This window comes from Simochromis diagramma, unplaced genomic scaffold, assembly GCF_900408965.1.
Source record: "Simochromis diagramma unplaced genomic scaffold, fSimDia1.1 OVJJ01000421.1, whole genome shotgun sequence".
Lineage (NCBI taxonomy): Eukaryota > Metazoa > Chordata > Actinopteri > Cichliformes > Cichlidae > Simochromis > Simochromis diagramma.
The window spans coordinates 3,337,337-3,356,335 of NW_024387250.1; the positions used below are offsets into that span (position 1 = coordinate 3,337,337).

The 18,999-nt window shown below is 37.8% G+C and overlaps 2 protein-coding genes across 2 annotated transcripts; one reads left to right on the plus strand and one right to left on the minus strand.

The window, feature by feature from the left end:
• Positions 1 to 1,287: 1,287 nt before the first annotated feature.
• plaua (plasminogen activator, urokinase a) lies at positions 1,288 to 5,477 on the minus strand. Its single transcript, XM_040001900.1, has 11 exons — positions 5,316 to 5,477; positions 4,589 to 4,682; positions 4,468 to 4,501; positions 4,232 to 4,370; positions 4,060 to 4,142; positions 3,916 to 3,960; positions 3,643 to 3,823; positions 3,380 to 3,525; positions 3,141 to 3,281; positions 2,913 to 3,061; positions 1,288 to 2,504 (listed from the first exon to the last, which is right to left on the minus strand). Exons 2-11 carry the CDS (start codon positions 4,637 to 4,639, stop codon positions 2,310 to 2,312), a joined length of 1,164 nt encoding a protein of 387 aa, XP_039857834.1. The 5' UTR covers positions 4,640 to 4,682; positions 5,316 to 5,477; the 3' UTR covers positions 1,288 to 2,309.
• A 4,349-nt stretch (positions 5,478 to 9,826) lies between these two features.
• Positions 9,827 to 18,263, plus strand: LOC120715065 (inhibitor of nuclear factor kappa-B kinase subunit alpha-like). Its single transcript, XM_040001855.1, has 22 exons — positions 9,827 to 10,120; positions 10,552 to 10,712; positions 10,803 to 10,897; positions 11,007 to 11,124; positions 11,209 to 11,278; positions 11,353 to 11,441; positions 11,542 to 11,631; positions 11,734 to 11,858; positions 13,407 to 13,514; positions 13,601 to 13,736; positions 13,872 to 14,072; positions 14,463 to 14,565; positions 14,969 to 15,092; positions 15,686 to 15,837; positions 15,936 to 15,997; positions 16,090 to 16,199; positions 16,602 to 16,651; positions 16,899 to 17,007; positions 17,127 to 17,274; positions 17,399 to 17,448; positions 17,675 to 17,774; positions 17,916 to 18,263. Exons 2-22 carry the CDS (start codon positions 10,608 to 10,610, stop codon positions 17,973 to 17,975), a joined length of 2,205 nt encoding a protein of 734 aa, XP_039857789.1. The 5' UTR covers positions 9,827 to 10,120; positions 10,552 to 10,607; the 3' UTR covers positions 17,976 to 18,263.
• The last annotated feature ends 736 nt before the right edge of the window (positions 18,264 to 18,999 follow it).

Below are 18,999 nucleotides of genomic sequence, written 5' to 3' on the forward strand. Positions count from 1 at the left end.
CATCACTTTTGGAAAGATTTCCAGTGAAAGATGTCCAAACCCTGACATTTTCTCTGCTGTGGTTTACAGTAGACATGCACTGCTGTGCTTTCTCCTGACCTGCTCCATACATATTAACAACAATTTTAACCAAAAATGTAAAATTTGGATCCATCACACCTGTTTGAACTGCGTCTTGTGTAATTTGGCATACCTCAGCCTTTTCTCCCCCATTCCCTTCATTAAGAATGGCTTCTTGACAACCACCCCTCCACTGAGACCATTTCTGATAAGGCTTTAGTGAAAAGTAGATGGATCACCTGAAGGCCCAGTTGTATTTTTCACATCTGGTGTCAGGGATTTGCTGGATTTTTTGCTATTTCTTAAAGATGCAACTTTCAGATATCGTTCATTTGCTGTAGATGTTATTTTAGGCCTGCTACTTCTTCTTTTGTCTTCCACTTGACCAGTTTCCTCAAGGACACAAATCACATTGTGCTGGTGTATGACACGTTTTCAGCTAATAGCTCTCGGTGAATCACCGTGTTGGTGCAAAAAATATAATTTTATGCCTGTTATAATAAGAATAAATGGTTTGTTTTTGCAACAGGCTGATTGTAACAAAGTCACTAAAGATACAGTTTAAAATTTCTTTGCTAAACTGTTTGTTATGTGTAGGGAAAACACTGGTTAATCCTTTTAATTAGATGTTTTTTTATACTTGAATGATTCATAGGTCAGTGTTAAGTGGCTTAATAAGCAAAGAAAAACATTCTTCTCTGAAAGTTGTCAGGTAGAAGAAGTCGACTGAAAATAAATGAAAAAGTAGCCAACAGTCAGAGAAGACCACTTGGAAGCAATAAACGGTGGTGATGAGTGCATGCAATAGTTCAGTATATATGTTTTCCTTTGCAACAAGATGAGTTGAGGATTTAGCATAATGACTTTGAAGATCTCCTGAGTTCACTTTCACTGAGAACTGTCAACAGCTTGACATTTGTTGTTTTTATAGAAATGCTTCAATTAATAATTGATTAGGTTCCTTGAATTTTATTTGCGGTCTACACATTCGTAAGGATGAATGTTCTTATTTAGTAATCTCCTGACATTTTATCCAGCACCATCACATGATGACATTTCCTGGTTTAAATTACCAAATGTCACATACTTAATTGTGTCCAAGTGTAAAAGATAAACATTGTTAATCTGTTGACGTGCGAATCGAGCTCAAGACTTTTGTTTCTTATTAACCATTCATGCATTATCTTTTTTTTAAAAAATTGTTTGTATTCAAATGCATTTTTAGCCTTTGCCTAAATAATAAATTGGGGCTAGAAACACAGATTCAAGTCCAGACAGTTCATCTGTGTTACAGGTACAGCAGGATAATGAGGTAAGGTAAGGAAGTTTTAGCAGATGCAGTCACAGAGTATGCCTCTGCAAGCGCCAGGTTTCTAAAAGTCTGGAAAACCACAGCTAGGTAGGGTATGGGAAACAAGTGAGCAGGAAGAGCAGGAGTGGTTGAAGTTATAGTACAGGGCATGTGGGAGTGGTTGGATGTCAATCTACAGCAGACTGAAGATGGCAACAAAGAATGCTTTATCTGTGACAGAAGACAAATGCAAAGCAGTTTATCTAGTCGGGTGTCTTGTTTTGACCCCTGTTGTGTTTCCAGTCTATTGAGTTCTGTCTCCAAACTGCTACACAGCACACAGATCAGATATGAAACAGATCAGACGTCACTATTGTTTGCTCTAAAATACTTTTGTGATCTTTATTTTGAGGCTAAAAAACGAAAATTTCACACAACAGTGCCCTCTGGTGTTTGACTTTGGGACTCTTTAGCTTAGTCTGATTCAGCTACTCGGGTGGAATTCTTTATTTCTGTATAACAGGAAAACAAGTGGCCTTGCCATTTGTTATACATGTAACCCAGGGATAAAAGAGACAGTAAAAATGAGTTGATAAATAAGCTTTTATTATATATATATTTTTTCATCAACAGCAGGACCAGCCTTTTATATGAAATTAAATTATTTGACATAAATATGTTTCCTAATTGCTTATTTTAAAAGTCAATAATAAATATGCAGAATACCTGAAAATGCACAAGTAATAAAAATATATAATGCAACCAACAATTAAAGCAGTTTTTAAAATACTCTTTTTAAATATTTACATTAAATCGTTTCAGTGCAAAAACATGTTCACAGTAAGCGATGGTAGCTGCTCTCAGAACAAAACCTGCAACATCTGCACTTGCTTGCATGTGCAAAATGCCTGCTGCCTTTAGGGAACAATTAATAAATAAATACGATTCTGGGACAGTTTCATTTCAGGGGATACATCAGTCCTTTTGCGTATTTGATGAGTCCTGTTTTTCCTGCGATCCATGTGTTGTAGTTGGTGACCTTTGTGTAGACACCTGGTTTATTTTTCAAGGCACAGCCCTCACCCCAGCTCACCACGCCGAACAGAAACATCCGACCTGATGCTCCACACACCAAAGGACCGCCAGAGTCTCCCTGCGGAAAAGGGCAAAACAGCCAGGTGTTAAATAAAATTTCCAGGTTTATCATTATTTTGTTTTCTGATTCAGTTTTTCCCTGACAAACAAATATTTTCATGTGAAAACTGTGAAAATATACTCAGAAGGTAACCCTTGACATGTCTTGACGTTGACAACTAGCAACAAATTTTAACCTAAAGGTAACTCATCTGACATTATGCTATTCAGCACTTTTCAATGTTAGCAAGTTTCTTCAAGAAGAGGAAGAACTACTCTTCAGATCCGCTTTAAAGCTGTCAAAGGTTATGATGCATGCTGCAATTCAAGTTACCACTTCTTCTAACTCACTTCTCTTTTGATGTATATATTTAAAGCCAGCTCAAATGTCTTGTTTCCCATGGCATACCCTGCGCCCTGTCCTTACCTTGCAGGCATCAGTGCTCCAGTCGGGGCTCGCAGCACAGAACATGTTTTCAGTGATGCGTTTTCCGTAGTGCACATCTTTGCTACAGTCAGCGTTGGACATCAGTTTTACCTCAGCCTTTTTCAGATACTGTGAGAACTGGAATGAGCCTGCAACAAAGTGTCAAATGTGAGAAAAGGTTGAGAGAGCAGAGCTCAGTCTAAAGGATGGAGGTCCTGTACTACTAACCTGCGCTCTCCTTCCCAAATCCTGCGATGGTGCAGGTAAATCCAGGAGGTAGCTCAGTGTGAAATGGAGGAAGGCAAGCTATGCGTACAGAAGCTGATTTAGCTGCACGTCCTCCATCTCTGCTTTTGAGCTTAATCAGAGCTGAAATGTAAAAATAAAAACACCCGTAAGTTCTGTGCTCAGAGCAGTTCTTTATATGTGTATATGCACAGTTTAGTCACAACAGAGTTTGTGCTCACCTATGTCGTTATTATAGGTAATATCATTATATCCTTCATGCATGATGAGTCTTTCCACAGCAAACTTCTGCTCACTACTGGCATTCGTTTCATTAATGGCACTCTTTCCCAGGTATATGGACAGATGTGTGAGTTTGGTATTCTCACTGAACAAAAACCAAACACACAAATGTGTAAACATGTCACACACCAACATGAATGATTTTGAAATTACAGTGCGATGACTTCATGGGAGGAAATAACACAGTGCTTTGTTTTCTCACCCATCAGAGAAGCAGTGAGCTGCAGTGAGAATCCAGCTTGGTGAAATGAGAGTGCCACCACAGAGGAAGCCATAGCGCTTATGAAAAATGGCAGCAACCCATGGCTGCGACTCTATAGGTGTGAAAGAGCCTCCTACAATTTTATGAATCCTCCTCTCAGATGTCTCTCCACATGTTTTCTCTGGAAGGACACATGGGATAAGTCAGCGGGAGCTAATAAAGAGAATCATACCTTGTGATTTAGGAAAAACTGGATTTAAACAACAAAATTACCTGTATCTACAGGTAGTTGAGGAGGCGTCTGTAGTGGTGCAAAACCTTTGTTGGAATAGAAAACAGAAAGCATTAGAAAAATTCAAACCAATCTTCAATAAAATATAGCAAATAGAAAAAGTAAATCACCAATATGAGACTTACATGTGGGAATATCACAGTATTCTTTCACAGTCCTTCTTTCTCTTGTGACATAGCACCATGGCATGTCAGAATTGTCAGGATTCCTAATGTTCAAGTACAATCATATTAAACATGGGTTACCTGTTGTCAGACATACAGTATAAAAACATCACATTGGTAGCCCAAAGCATACCTGCAGTAACGATGTCTGCCAAGTCCATTTACATTTTTCCATTGAGGTTTAACCCTGTTCCAGTAGAGACACGTGCGACCGGTGGATGACTTGTCAATATTTCCTCTGTATTCACTCCCATCTCCAGACAGACACCGTTCTGCAGATCACAGCACAAAGAGGGGTGAGAACATTTAATGCATGCTGTCAAAGTATAAACCTTAAGAACTTTACCTAAACCCACTGAAATGACTTACGTCTTGCTTGTTTGGATGATCTTTGTGAAAAAGCCTGAAAGAAGCATAGAGAAACTTAGTCATACTGAAAAATTAAAAACCTTCTGACCTCCATCAGAATAGCTCTTAAACCACCTCTTACCACATCCACGCTGACCGCTGCAAGGATGGCAACGAGGACAAAGAGATTCATCTTCACTTCTTGTTTTACTTCTGTTTTTGGGGGATATTTTTGTCTGTGAATTTACAGAAAAGGAACACAACAATCGTGGGTAAATGGAAGGAAACTTGCTGTCCCCTTATATGGTGCTTATCGTTCAACACATGACGGAGACGTGTGACCGCTACGAAACCGTGTGCTTTCTTGCTCCGGTTTTTAAATGTGAAGAGTGACGAAATGTTTAATGTCATGCCAAACCAGTTCAATATTCAACATACAAACACAAGGAAAACACCTCATGTTCTTTACCATGCCACTGACATAGATATTTAGCTTCCTGACGAAACGCTGCATTCTTGAGGTTTTAATGTGAGAGCGACAGATAGAGGATGTCCATCGTGTGCAGACTTTAAACAATCTAGCACTACAAACAGCATAATATCTACGCTGATTAACAGTAAAGTCTGCGCACAACCTTATATCACATTATTATTGCAATGTGTGCAGTTCAAACTATGAATTTCTAGATATTCTAAGAACACAATGTCAATTTGATAATGACATAAGAAAATAATTGTGTGGTTAACTTTCAGTGCGCTGTGTTTGACATCAAACAGCTTCATATCTAAGAAATCATGTTCATTCTTAAATATAACTAAAACAGCTGACTGTCTAAAAGTCTAAGACACTTTGCAAGAGAAGTGTTTACCTTTAATTCCAGACTTTCAGTGCCAATGAAGACTATTATTTCTTCCAGTTGACTCTCCTCTCTGTATCTTCTGATATGCACCTGCACTGTTTAAGTACTCAGGCTCACACTGATGGTTGTTCTGGTGTTTCTGCTGTGACTCTGCTTGTGTTTCCTCCCTTTTAAATTACCGTGACTGCAAGTGGGAGGGAATTTGTCATGTCCTGTGACACACATCCAGTGAACAGCCCCTTCCTCTTAAGAAAAATAAAAATATATATATATATCCAAAATTGGTCATGTGTACACTGAAACATGTGATTGAAGAATTGCTGTCCAGAATTTGTGGACAGAGTCGGTTACAAAAAACAAAACAACAACAAAAAAAACGTAAAATAAGACCACAAAAAAGAAAAAAAATGTAACAATAAGTTTAATAAATTGCAAAATGTAAGAATAAGTCTCTAATCTGTACATCATTTTTCATAATCTTTTCGTGTACATGGAGCTTACATGAAAGTTCTGAAAATCTGACAATGGTTGCTTAATGTCGTCTGTACTGCTTTCATGACATTACAGTGACTGTGCTCAGAGATTAGTCTAAGGCTCTAAATCTATTATGTTAAGCTCTGACGGACTCTGTATGTTTGTCCTAGCTGTGTGTGTTATAGCAGAGCCTTAAAGTCTATAGACTGTCAAAATAGCAAACAAAGATTTTTTTATTTATTTGGAAAAAGTGATTTCAAATGTATTAACCATTAAAAATGCAATGTCAAACTTCTACGTACAGTCAGTTTGGACATAGACAAAGTTTAATAATCTGCCTCTCTTTCTTGATGCATTTTTCTTCCAGCCACTCTGGGACAAGTTAAGTTTTGGTTTTATCTGTCCAAAGATATGTTGTTGTTTTTTTTAATCGCGCAGGCTCTTTTAGTTTAGATGTTTTCTGGAACATGCAGATACTGACAGTTTTAAACCCTCAGTATTTGCATTCATGAAATCCTCTCTTGATTGTAGATCATGTTATTGACTTTATTGCATGTTATGAAACTGTTTTTTAATTATGGAAATAAATCTGCAATGATCACCGAAGCAGTCCTGTGGGTCTACAGATTGTTGACTTTGCCACTCTTAAAGTTTTTCTCTCCCTAATTGATTTGTTTTCATTTTTCAGCCTAATGATGGCCTCCTTCATGTGCACCAACAACTCTTTGTACTTGTATTGACAGTTCTAGTGAAAAGCTACCAAATGTGTGGGCTCAGCTGGCCGTGTAACTGTTTTCAAGTCAATCATCCAATTACTTTGAGCCTTACTACAAAAATTGCAATTTTTTAAAATAAAAACACCTCAAATTAAACCTAAATTAAAGTTAATCTTATTTAAAAATCAACCATGGAGGTGTACAGAGGCAAATTTAATAACAATGAAAAACTGACTGTACAGCCTTTTATATTCTTTTTCCTTGCTGCATTAATTTATAATCTCTGCTGAAGAATGATAAATTTAAAAGAAAAACATTTTTACCAGTTCTTTTTTATAGACTTTTATATCTTTATTACTAAAAACAAAAAACCCAAACAACCTCCCACCCCTCACAAATTGCACCTATGTTTGCTTGTAAAAAAGAAAAGAAAAGCAGCAGCTGTTAAAGTTCTCATTGTTTCTGCGCACTAACAGCCTCATACTATTTCCTGTACAACAATAGCCATTGTTATGAATTTTATTTGGAAATTTCTTGACTGAACAAATTACCTCATTTGATGCTTGTGTTAGTCACGCTTCCTCTTTGATGATGATGATGATAGCCAAATTTTGCACTTTGTGCAAAATGTTTGGGACTCATGTCCAGCACAATGAAACGGTAAGCCAAGACATTACTGCCTCTGAAAGGAGATATGCAATAAAAGCCTAATTTAACTAACACGGCCAGGTGTTCAGCCAAAAGGGGAACTACATGTTAAAATTACCCAACCCTGGGAAACCCAGGATAGTTGTGGCTGGAGTCAGCTGCAACCCGAAGTGTTGATTTTGTCATTTTGACTCCAGGAGTTTCGTTTTTATGCCTTTGATTTACTCTTGCACAGTTCTTTTGGACTGTTAATCTTTTAATTATTACTATTGAGCTACAATGGTAAGAGGTAATGCTACTGTAAATAAAGGGTGGGTCTTCTTTTAGTACAAAAATGCAGTATTGAATTGTTTTACTTAAATAAAATAACATTTCTTTGAATTTTCTTTCGTTTCCAATTATTGAGTAGCTTAAAGTAAGTTTTTATCTATGCTTTTCCCACACACTAGTCTTTATATGACACGCCAACATGACGTATTCTTCTTTAGCTTTCATGTCATATCCTGTTGGTTTTCTAGCTTATACACTTTTAGACCAATGGGAACCATGATAAACATCTGTGTGAATAAAGTGGAAGAGGTGATAATGACACACACCTTCACAGAACAAAAGCAGATTCATATTTTTTCCATCTTGTACCATATTTGAATAGAGTAACTTTGCAGAAATGCATGCACTTCTGACTGAATCATCTTTAAATAATCAGAATTCATATCTGAGTTTTGTACTTTTTAATTTTAGAAGTTAATTATTATTTTTATTTTTCTCTTTTTTTTGCATTTCAATATAGATTCTTTTAAAGAGGAATAGCTTTATCACACCTCTTACACCATCCTTTAATTTATTGCAAGTCCAGGGCTTAGTTTAAAAAATCCCCTCTCGATCTCATTTCTTTGGTATGCAGATGACTCACAGATTTACCTGCTACTGAAGCATAATCCATGATTTCTTTGAAGGCCTTACAGATCTGTCTGGAAGATGGTAAGTCATGGATTCCTTTAAATTTTTTCAACTGAGATTACCAAAACACAGAAGTAATTGCATTGGGTGGTCCTGACCTCAGTTCTTTTACAATTTAGCACACTTTGAGCAAATTTAATCTAACGTTTCACACATTAACAGAGTAATGCTTCTTCCATCCATAGCTACTTGCAGAAGTGAAGCCATTCCTCTGTTTCAGAGTCTTTGAGAGAGCTATCCATGCCTTCCTGTTATCCAGACTTGACTAATATAATAATTTTTATTTAGATGTCTTCTGTTTACTGAGGTACTTTCACTTTATGTTTCCCTCCTTAAATTCTGTCATTTTTTCCACATCATTTTAAGTTATTTGATTCATTTAGATGTGTAACACTTTGATCAACAGCTGTTCTCTTTCTCTCTTCTATATAAATATATTTGACTTGACTTAAAATAAAACATGAATAGTGGATTAATGAGAAATTTGTGTCACCTATGTTCTCAGGTTCTCTGTATTCAATCACGAATTACTCACTTCTGCTTTTCAGGGAAATTATTATAAGAAAGGTTTTGAGAATTTCAAAAGTAAGCAGTTTTGAAAAAGACCCACCTGCACGCAATCACATACTTTGATTAATGAAATCTGTCTGGTTTTTAAAACCCGACAGCAAATGCAACAACAGAAAAGACAGCTGCAGGAAGGAGTATCAACACTACTTTGTCATTACATCAGCTTGTAATCACATTTTAAATGGTGCAATCACATTGCCTCATTTATTGTACTTCTTCTTTGAGCTCATGTTACAAGAAATTATGAAATTGTAATTTATCCCAGACAATACAATCTCTATTTATTTATTACATCATCTGCTCTAGGTATTTATGCTATTTCTTATTTTGTCCTCTTATCACCAATAGAGTTTTAGACTAATAACTCTTTGGGAATCCGTGATTTTATGCCCATCAAACTGGGTTATCTTTGGTATTTTTTGTATAATCACCTAATTAAATGGGAGCTAAATATGTGTTTATGTGACAGGCCGTTAGTAACAAAGAGCCCGAAGAGAGAATCTAAAATTGCTTGGTAGGTTGTGGTAAAGTTGCCTTTTACGTTTAGCCACAACACTGATTCATCACTTCAGTTAGTGTTTTTATGCTTGAATGATTCATAAGTCAGTGTTAAGTGACCTGTAAAAGATTCCACTGAAAACGGTCAGGCACAGGAAGTAGACTGAAAATGAGTCAAAAGCAGTCAATCTCCAGATAAAAACTTTAAAAGACCCTCAAAAACTCTAAGAACCACTACTCATGATCACTTTTAAAATTAAAATAACCTCTGTCTCCTTGGAAGTAAAATATTAGGCAGTGAGGGGTGGCCGAGACTTCTGCACAGTGCTGTATATAAATTCCTATTGTCTTTCAGATTGTGCAGTGTACCGGTTGACTTTAGCTGTAGACATTGCACCACCTAGTGAGGAAATGAAGACATTACTATTTTTTAAAAGAAAAACATTTATTCTTGGTAAGAAATTGGTACAGCTTTTGTCGTTAAGCAAACAACCCAGATCATCATATATATATATATTGATATATAATTTTGTGAAATTAAAAGAAAAACGTGACCCATTATTCACTGAGTTGCCTGGAAATCCCCCATCAAGTGGACAGACCTAAACCCCCATGTGTTCTGGGCCTGCCTGCTACGCATGCGCAGAAACTACGCCTGCCTGTCAGAGAGAGTGTACTTTCACTTTACATCGAAGTCGAGCTGTTTTTCAGTCGTTGTTGCCTGCCGGCCAAAACTACAGAAAGAACTACCACGCAAACTTCATCATTGAAGCCCTGTTTGATGGTCCAGTAGGGTAAAAGTGAATTTTCGCGGGCTGAGTCGGTGTATTTTAAACACTACATAGGAAAACGACCCGTAAACAACACTTAAAGCTAACTGAAGCAACAATGCTCTGACACACACAAAGTAAGCTAACTCTCCTCTGCCGACTCTGAGCTTCTGCACAGGTAAGTTGATTACATTTGTGAAGCAGGTTATGCTTTTAATTTAAAAGAATGTACAACTAGTCAAGTTATCTCTGAGTTATCAGTCTGGTACTAAATCGTTACAACCGTCCCACAACAACAAATGACCAAAACAGATAGTTAGCTACAGTATTATAAAGCCTTAGTTACTGTAATTACAGCAGGAATAAAACATAAAAAATAAACCAACAACTACATAAGAAGCAATTAGCTTCAAGTGTAGAAGATTATATAAATTGGTATATGATAACCATGTTAAATGGATTTACTCACCTCTGTTATTCACATAAGAATGAATAGAATAAGAATGCACTATTGCATAAACGCATACTGTACAGAGCACCATACCGCTAACATTACCTGTTAACAGATAAGATGTAAATAATAACCTAAAAACTTTTTTTTTCTGATAGCTGAAGGCCCTTACAAACTACCTCTGGTGCCTGGTGATTGCAGCAGATCTGACAGTATGGAGCGGGCTGCACTCAAACAGAGCCAGCCTTGTGGCTCTTGGGAGATGAAGGAAAGACTTGGGACGGGAGGCTTTGGGCACGTCTACCTATACCAGCACCTTGTAAGTTCTGTCATCCATCTGTACATCTCTGAAAACATGAACCGGGTGTGCCTTTGATTTGTTTTAACTCCCTGTCTGTGTTCGCAACAGGAGTCAGGAGAGAAGATTGCTGTGAAACTTTGCAGACTGGAGCTGAACTCTAAGAACAAAGACCGCTGGACGAGAGAGATTCAGATCATGAAGAAGTGAGCAGTAATTGTCTGTTTGAACAGACAGGGTGTTATTTGAACCTATTTCACTGTACATTGTGTTGTTTTCTACTGTGACAGCAAGTTTGGTGCTCTTTATGTGCAGGCTGAATCACGTGAATGTTGTTCAGGCCAGAGATGTTCCAGCAGAGTTGAGCTCCATTGCGATAAATGATCTACCACTGCTAGCCATGGAGTATTGCTCAAAAGGAGACCTACGCAAGGTAGCACATGGATATTTAATAAAAACCCTAAACACTTTTTTATCTTTTAAAGTATCCAAGTAACCAATATAATTCTTTATTCAGGTGCTGAATAAACCAGAAAATTGTTGTGGCCTAAAGGAGAGTGAAGTCCTTGCACTGCTCAGTGACATTGGTAATATTTTTAATCAGTTTTACATTATTTAAAAAAGTCATACATATTGATGCATAATCTGTACAATTTTACAGGTTCTGGTATTCAATATCTCCATGAAAATAAGGTCATTCACAGAGACCTAAAGCCAGAGAACATAGTTTTGCAAGAGATTGATGGGAAGGTAAACTAGCTTTTCTTTTGTACATGCACGCACAAGTTTTGAATACACATAATATGACTTTGTATTCCTTGCTTTCATTATGGAAATATGTTTCCTCCAGCACGTGCATAAAATCATTGATCTTGGTTATGCAAAAGACTTAGATCAGGGCAGTCTCTGTACATCCTTTGTTGGAACTCTCCAATATCTGGTAAGTGTTGTTTCACAAATATATTCCTTTGCTGTCAATGTGTTTTTAATATATGTTAAAAATCAGACCCTGTTATTATTAACTTGTCTGTCTGTATGCCAGGCCCCAGAGCTGTTTGAGAACAAGCCTTACACTGTAACGGTGGACTACTGGAGCTTTGGAACAGTAATCTTTGAATGCACTTGTGGCTTTCGCCCCTTTCTTCACCACATGCAGCCTGTACAATGGTGAGTCAACATAGCAACGATGCATGAATACTCGGGAATCTGGGCGTTAGTGAACTTCCAAATTAGTAAGGCCATTAAAGCCTCTATAATGTGAGAGTTTATTATTCCTCTCCTTATTTTTGTCATATAAATACTGTTACAATGGTAGATTTTCAGAGTGAACATGGTCAACATTTCAAATAAAGAGACCAAATGACGTACAAGGTAACATCTGAGTCAAAACCTCAAGGTACTCTTGCCTCTGTATGATGTCAGAAAGAGGGAATATCCATAATATGTTCATACTGGGCATATAACTCTGGCTGTGAACACTGAATTCCCACCCACCCAATGTTCACATATTTTTTTTGCAATCAGAAGAAAATTGGCCTAAAGGGAGACAAGTTAAAACAATTTGTTTTGGATAGCGGATGAACTGAAGGGCTGCACCAGTGTAAGAGATACACTATATGGACCGGGCCACCTACTCCTAAAACCTACAGGAGCTGCTCCACCATAGAAACCTGTGCCACGAAGCTCCTGGGGCACAGTTTTTGTGTTGATTTTATCATTAACTGCAGGTTTACAACTCTGCAGTTAATGATTCAGCAGAGTGCTGGCAATTATCCGCCCCAGCACTTGGTGACCACTCTATAACTTTAGATGGTTTGCCACTTTGTGGCTGAGTTGGTGCTGTTCCCAAACACTTCCGCTTTACAGTAATTCCACTTATAGTTGATCATGGAAAATCTTGAAAGAAATTTCACAAACTCACTTGTTGTAATGGTGGATGACAACAGCTTTAACAGAGCCACATTCAAAATTCAGCAAGCTGATTAGAGAAATCCAGTCTTTCACAAATGTTCGTAAAGGCAGATTGCAAGGCTAGATACTCGATTTTCTTTACACCGATGGCAATGAGACTGAAAGAATCTGAATTCAAAGATTAAGAGATGTGACCCAATACGATATAATGAATATTTTGAACTGAATCATGCAAAACTACCCCAGTAGAATCTAGGAATAAAAATATGGGGCTAGAAATCGAAACATCACTGGTAAACGTTCTGATTTTGACACCTCTACGCAGCTGATGTGCTACGTAAATACAAATAAAGCCTCTTAGTAAGGTGTTGTTCCATCACTTGCTGACACAGCAGCTAAAATGTGCAATGTTTACTCAAGTCTCTGTGACTCCACTGGAGGAGTGGTGCACCATTCATTCAGAAGATATTCACTCATTTTGTGTTTTTGTTATGGTGGTGTATACTGCTGTCTACCATGTATCACTAAAATGTCCCTTAAAATTGGGTCAAAAATGCCAGAACATATGATTCATATCATTTGTATCATCCTCATGGATGAATTATCTGCCTTTATTGTGTTTCTACTGGGGCTTTATGACAAATTTAGGGCTCCCTATCTGGATTTTTACCTTAATTACTGTTATTTATCCTCTTCATAGATAGATAAAACACCTGTGTAATGTGAAGACCTGTTAATAAAAGTAGAAGTAATGTAAAGAGAGAGCATGGGCTTTGTTTTTAACGTGTTTTCCTGCTTTGGTAGGACAAGCAAAGTCAAGAACAAAGGTCCCAAAGACATCATGGCAGTAGAAGACATGAATGGAGAAGTCAGATTTTCTACACATCTTCCATATCCCAACAATCTCAGCAGGTAGACTTAAAAAGACACTTTTTGTACCCAACAGTTGAGCTTCTTTCATTATAAGTAGCATCTGACCTCTCTGAGTTTGTTTCAAGGCCGCTGCTGGAACCAGTCGAGTCTCTTCTCCAAATGTTGTTATTGTGGGACCCTGCGATGCGTGGTGGCGGCCTGGATCCTGGCGCAAACAAGCCGTACTTCTACACAGCTCTGCAGAATATTCTCAACATGAAGGTTAACATTTTGAACCTTGCTAGACTCACTTAAACCAGGTTAAATGGAATGCTTTTGTGGTTTTATACATGTGACCGGACTGAGAAAGGATAGCAAGCAAAAGAAGCCTGTCATTCTGCATATTTATTTCTTCAGATCATTCATGTGTTGGATATGACCTCAGCCCAGCTGCATTCAGTGGTTTTGGGTGCTGAGGATAGTTTACACTCCCTGCAGCTTAGCCTGCAGACGCAGACTCAGAGTCACATCCCCCCGCTGAGTCAGGAGCTGCTGTTGGAGACGGGAATCTCCCTTGACCCTCGAAGACCGCTCGCACACTGTCTGCCAGATGGACTGGTATGTGACACATAAAAACAAATATGAAATGTGAAACAGGTGCAGACCTGTGACCTACTTTTTTTTCATCTTAAACATTTTGGTTGTTTTGAAATATTGGGGTTTTTCCAGAGTTAAACTGCTTTGTTGTTGTCATGTTTTAACAGTGTGGTAAATTTAACTGGAATCGACTGTTTCCAGCTGAATCCAGCAAAGGGCGAAGTAAAAATTAAGCAAGTCAGATTAGTCAGTTATTACTGACAATGCTGAATATATAGGAATGACTTGTTTCCAGTCTCTGGAATAATCCAGCAGGAGAGTGTTTGTTATTACCGATGATTATTAGTTAAACATTAAACATTGCTTAAACACATGATTATACCCAGAACAATATTCATTCTCTGCTTTCAGCGTGGCTGGGACACCTTTATAGTCTACCTGTTTGATAAGAGCCTAACCAAGTACTCTGGACCGCTGACTGCCAGACCTTTGCCAGACAGTGTCAACTTTATTGGTGAGCTATAAAACTGTATATTGAGCTCGTAAACATTACTCAGCAGATCTTTGGAGATTGTCTTTTAGCCTTGGAAGATAGTGACTAAGAAAATTGTGAATGGTTACATGAAGCCATTTATTTAACTTTTAAAAGTCTCAGATCCATGAATATCCCTCAGCTGTCTTAAACATCTAGTTAAATTAGTATATCTTTATGAGGTTCTTAACTGATGGAGATCTTACATAATGTTTACATAAAAGTTAATTACAGGAAGTGAACAAACCTAGGTGGCAGTGTGCATAATTATAATGAGATTTGGGTCTTTGTGAATGCTTTTTAGAAGCATGAAGCAAAATTGTTTCAATGTGGTGTCTAAATCAATGTGGTATTAACTAACTTTGTGTACTCTCTATGGTCTCAGTGAGGGAGACTAAGACACAGCTGCCACTGTCTGCTCTTAGAAAGGTGTGGGGTGAAGCGGTCAGCTACATCTGTGGACTGAAAGAGGATTACAATCGCCTATACCAAGGGCAGAGGGCTGCTATGTGAGTGCATAAAACACCACACATAAAAAATGCACTACTTCAAGAAATTACCTGAACATTTGATAATCAGTAAATAAGTCAAATCAGTAAAACACAAAGTGGGTTACATCAGTTTGTCCAGTTGGGAAGCACACGGGACAAACTGTGAATCTGTGAACCTGTTTCACCTGCTTTGGTGCAAATAAAAGTGACAACAGGAGCGCTAAAAAGACAGAAAAAGATAATCCCAAAAAGTTTAGCAGGTGGTGGCCAAAGACCATTGCTTTCTCCTTATCCCTCCTGACTGAGCTTTGCATTTTGCAAGTGTACTTGTCATTGATGTTAGCATCAGCAAACCAAGAGATACCACGAGATATTGAGAACAATGAGCGCTGGAGAGGGCCTTAGAAGAACCTGATCTCATCTCAAGAGAACAGGGCACCACTTTTATTTGCACCAAAGCAGGTGAAATAGATTTGCAATGCTTTATGTTTTATTCCTTAAGTTTAACTGACTTTGTGTAATACTGTGATGAAGGAGTGATCCCGTAATTGTCTTTTGGAGCAGTGTGCATTCAGGTACTCAAACATTTTAACATGTATGTGTCTACGTAGGCTGAGTTTGCTACGCTTCAACACCAACTTAACGCGCTACAAGAACATGCTGTTCTCCCAGTCGCAGCAGCTCCAAGCCAAACTGTCTTTCTTTAAGACGAGCATCCAGCATGACCTTGAGCAGTACACCAAGCAGAGCAAGGCTGGGATCTGTGAGTGGATGCTACTGTCCTGTTACAACACTGTTAACTCATTACTGAAGTCTTAACTTGACTATATCTTATGGTTGTGCTGTTGTTGTTATCTGAAGCTTCGGAAAAAATGCTGAAGAAATGGCATGAAAATGAAGAGAAAGCTGATGAATTTACAAAGGTGAGGCGGTTTTAAATTCAGTAATTCTTCACAAACTTTCTTTAAAGTTTAAAGACAGCTAAGAGTGTTTTGGTTTTGGTTTTTTTCTGCAGGTTGCAGATGTGGGGTATCTGGATGAAGAGATAGTGGCTCTACATTCGGAGATTGTGGAGCTCCAAAGGAGTCCTTTTGCTAGGAGACAAGGGGATGTGATGGAGCAGCTGTGAGTATATCTGTGATACAAACTTATACTATATTATAAGTTTGTATCTTGTAACACCATAGTAAAAGTCCAGTGTAAGAACTGGATTATATTTTAAGGGAGGCTTATGTACTGTATAATTTACTTTATTGTTTATACTACTCTTTAGAAATCCCTATTTAGACTGGTTTGTATGGAAGTCATTGGTAAAACATTGTATTGGTGTCTTTTATGCTTAAGCAGACAATGAAAAAGGGAAAAATAAAAATGGAAAATGGTCTTAATTGTCCACATTAGCTTCACCTAAACATCAGAATACTTTTCGGAGGGATTTTATCATACATGATTATTTGGAGAGAAATGTAAGCATATCCTTTAAAAATAACTGCCGTATGCATGTGTTTATTCTCTCTACTTGTTTAGTGAGCAAAAGGCTATTGAACTCTACAAGCAACTTAAGGCTAAATGCAAAAGTAAGTACAAGTCATTCCAAAAATAAAATAGCAGAGATGCTTTTTGCCAATTAGAGTGCAGGTAATTCTGATAAAGCTTCTAATAAACAAGTTACAAACTGTGCAAAAGGTCTTGTTGATCAAATGTATCATTTTGGTCCCAAAAGATTTTTCAAATTTTTTTTAGATTAAAAAACAGAAGTTATGGTAGTTGTGTAGTATATCCAAATATTTTATGTACATGATTGTGTAAGTGTGTCTTCTGCAGCCTCTGACCCTCCGCATGGCTACAGTGACAGTTCAGACATGGTAAAGACCATTCTTCAGACAGTTCAGAACCAGGACAGAGTGCTGAAAGACATGTACACCCACCTGAGGCAAGTTTAATTTTAACAGACACACACAAACATGTCTAGTTTAGCCCACCTAAGGCACAATTTTACAGTTCCCTGTGGGCCACGTGTGATTTTTTTTCCATCTTTCTCTTTCTCTGTAGCACAATTCTGGTGTGTAAGCAGCGCATCATGGATTTGTTCCCTAAACTGGAGAAGGCGTTAAAAAACATAACAACTGCAGAAACAGTAGTGATGCAGATGCAAGTGTCGAGACAGAGAGAGTTCTGGTACCTTCTCAAGATTGCCTGTGTAAGCATTTAATAGTTGGCACAGCAGAAAATATTCTTGGGGATGAGCAGTGTTTAGGGAACATAAAGGTTTGAATATAGTCAAATGAGACTGTTGCTAATACAGGGTGTGATTGTGTTTTCAGGCCCAGAGCAGTTCTCCATCTCCTTCACTTACACAGCCTTCCACTGACAGGTGAGATCAGTTTAATATCTGAAAAATACTACTGAAGTTAACAGCTACAATAATCTGTCACATTGTTTTGAGATTATCTCCCAAATGTAAGGATTTTATCTGTAGTTTAGAAGATGAATTTTTGCACAAAACTGCCACTAGAGGTCACTCTTTGGTCTTTAAAATCTCAGTTTGTGGGAAAAAAAAAAGACTCCCAACCCTCCTTATAGTCTGTTTTTTCTTTCAGTGAAACAGTTCATCATTTACTTGATGAAAATCAACGTTATCTGAGTCAGCTAACGTCTTTGCTGCAAGACGCCACCCAAGAGATGGAGCACAGTATTATGGTATGGCAGAGATGTGTTTTTATGTTCTGCTCATGTATATCAGCAAATTACCAAGTTGTTTTTTATTAGAGCACTAATTAACAGCTAAATATTGGAGACTGGCACAAAAGTACTGAGCGAATATGTTGCTTCTCTGTGCAGGATCAGGATTGGAGCTGGACTCAGTATGGAGCAATGAAAGTGAAGCCTCAGACGCTCTAGAAACTCACCAGATATCACACACTTTAAAAAGTGCTCTATCAGAGTCACACTATGTGAAAGCTTTGTTATTCCTCACAGTGTCCTTTACATTTATGTAATGCTGTTGACTAGAATGTATGAAACAGCACGATGTGGTAAGCTACAGACAATTTAATTTGAAGTATATTTTTGAATGTTAAAAAATATTTCCAGCTGTAGATACAAGATATTTATTTTACTGGCAATACTGACTAAAGGTAAAAACTGCTGCTGTGCATGATTGAATGTGAATAAATTTCTAGAAACGTATAGTACATGTACAAGGTTTTGAATTTGTTCAAACAGTTTCTTTCTTACAGTATGTTTAGTTTCTATCTGCACGGGTGAAACTTTTTTACATTCACGCAGTGGAGCACACACAAAATGCAGGTTTAAAATTCTCCTGGGATTTGCTGAAATCCAAACTGCAAGAATGCAGAAAAGTCTAATGTAAAATATGATGCAAAACCAGACAATAGTCTACGATACTGTATTTGTACTGACAGTAAAGGGAAATAGGAACAAAACCTGTGATATGCCAAATTACACAATAATTGGGCCTTGCAATAATTTGAAGAAAACAGTAAATATCAGATGATCGCCTGTGAGTTAGCGCTTTGGCAATAGTCGGAAGGAAAAAACCCCTGTTAACATGAAAAAGCTTGGCTGTGTGTCGCAACCAGTTTGGGGTGAGGGGACAAACGTAGGACAAAGGCATGCAGTGGAAGAGAGACAGAGATGAATTATAACTAATACTCAAAAGGAAAGTGGTGTATAAACACGCAGGAAGAGAAAAGGCGTGTGTGAAGAAGAAACACTGTGCATCATGAGAGCCCCTAGCAGCCTAGGTCTATTGCAGTGTAACTAAGGGAGGATTCACCTGATCCAGACCTAACTATATGCTTTATCAAAAAGGCAAGTTTTAAGCCTAAGTGTAAAAGTAGAGAGGGTATCTGCCTCCTGAATCCAAACTAGGTGGTGGTTCCACAGAAGAAGGGCCTGAAAG

Bases quoted from the DNA above. Each gene is read 5' to 3' on its own strand.
- LOC120715065 (XM_040001855.1), top strand. From the start codon at position 10,608: ATGGAGCGGGCTGCACTCAAACAGAGCCAGCCTTGTGGCTCTTGGGAG. The intron at 15,998-16,089 runs GTGAGGCGGTTT...TTTTTTCTGCAG, and splicing joins AAGCTGATGAATTTACAAAG to GTTGCAGATGTGGGGTATCT. The intron at 16,200-16,601 runs GTGAGTATATCT...CTACTTGTTTAG, and splicing joins GGGGATGTGATGGAGCAGCT to TGAGCAAAAGGCTATTGAAC.
- plaua (XM_040001900.1), bottom strand. From the start codon at position 4,639: ATGAATCTCTTTGTCCTCGTTGCCATCCTTGCAGCGGTCAGCGTGGAT. The intron at 4,371-4,467 runs GTAAGTCATTTC...TGTGATCTGCAG, and splicing joins ATCATCCAAACAAGCAAGAC to AACGGTGTCTGTCTGGAGAT. The intron at 3,282-3,379 runs GTGAGCACAAAC...TTTACATTTCAG, and splicing joins TACCTATAATAACGACATAG to CTCTGATTAAGCTCAAAAGC.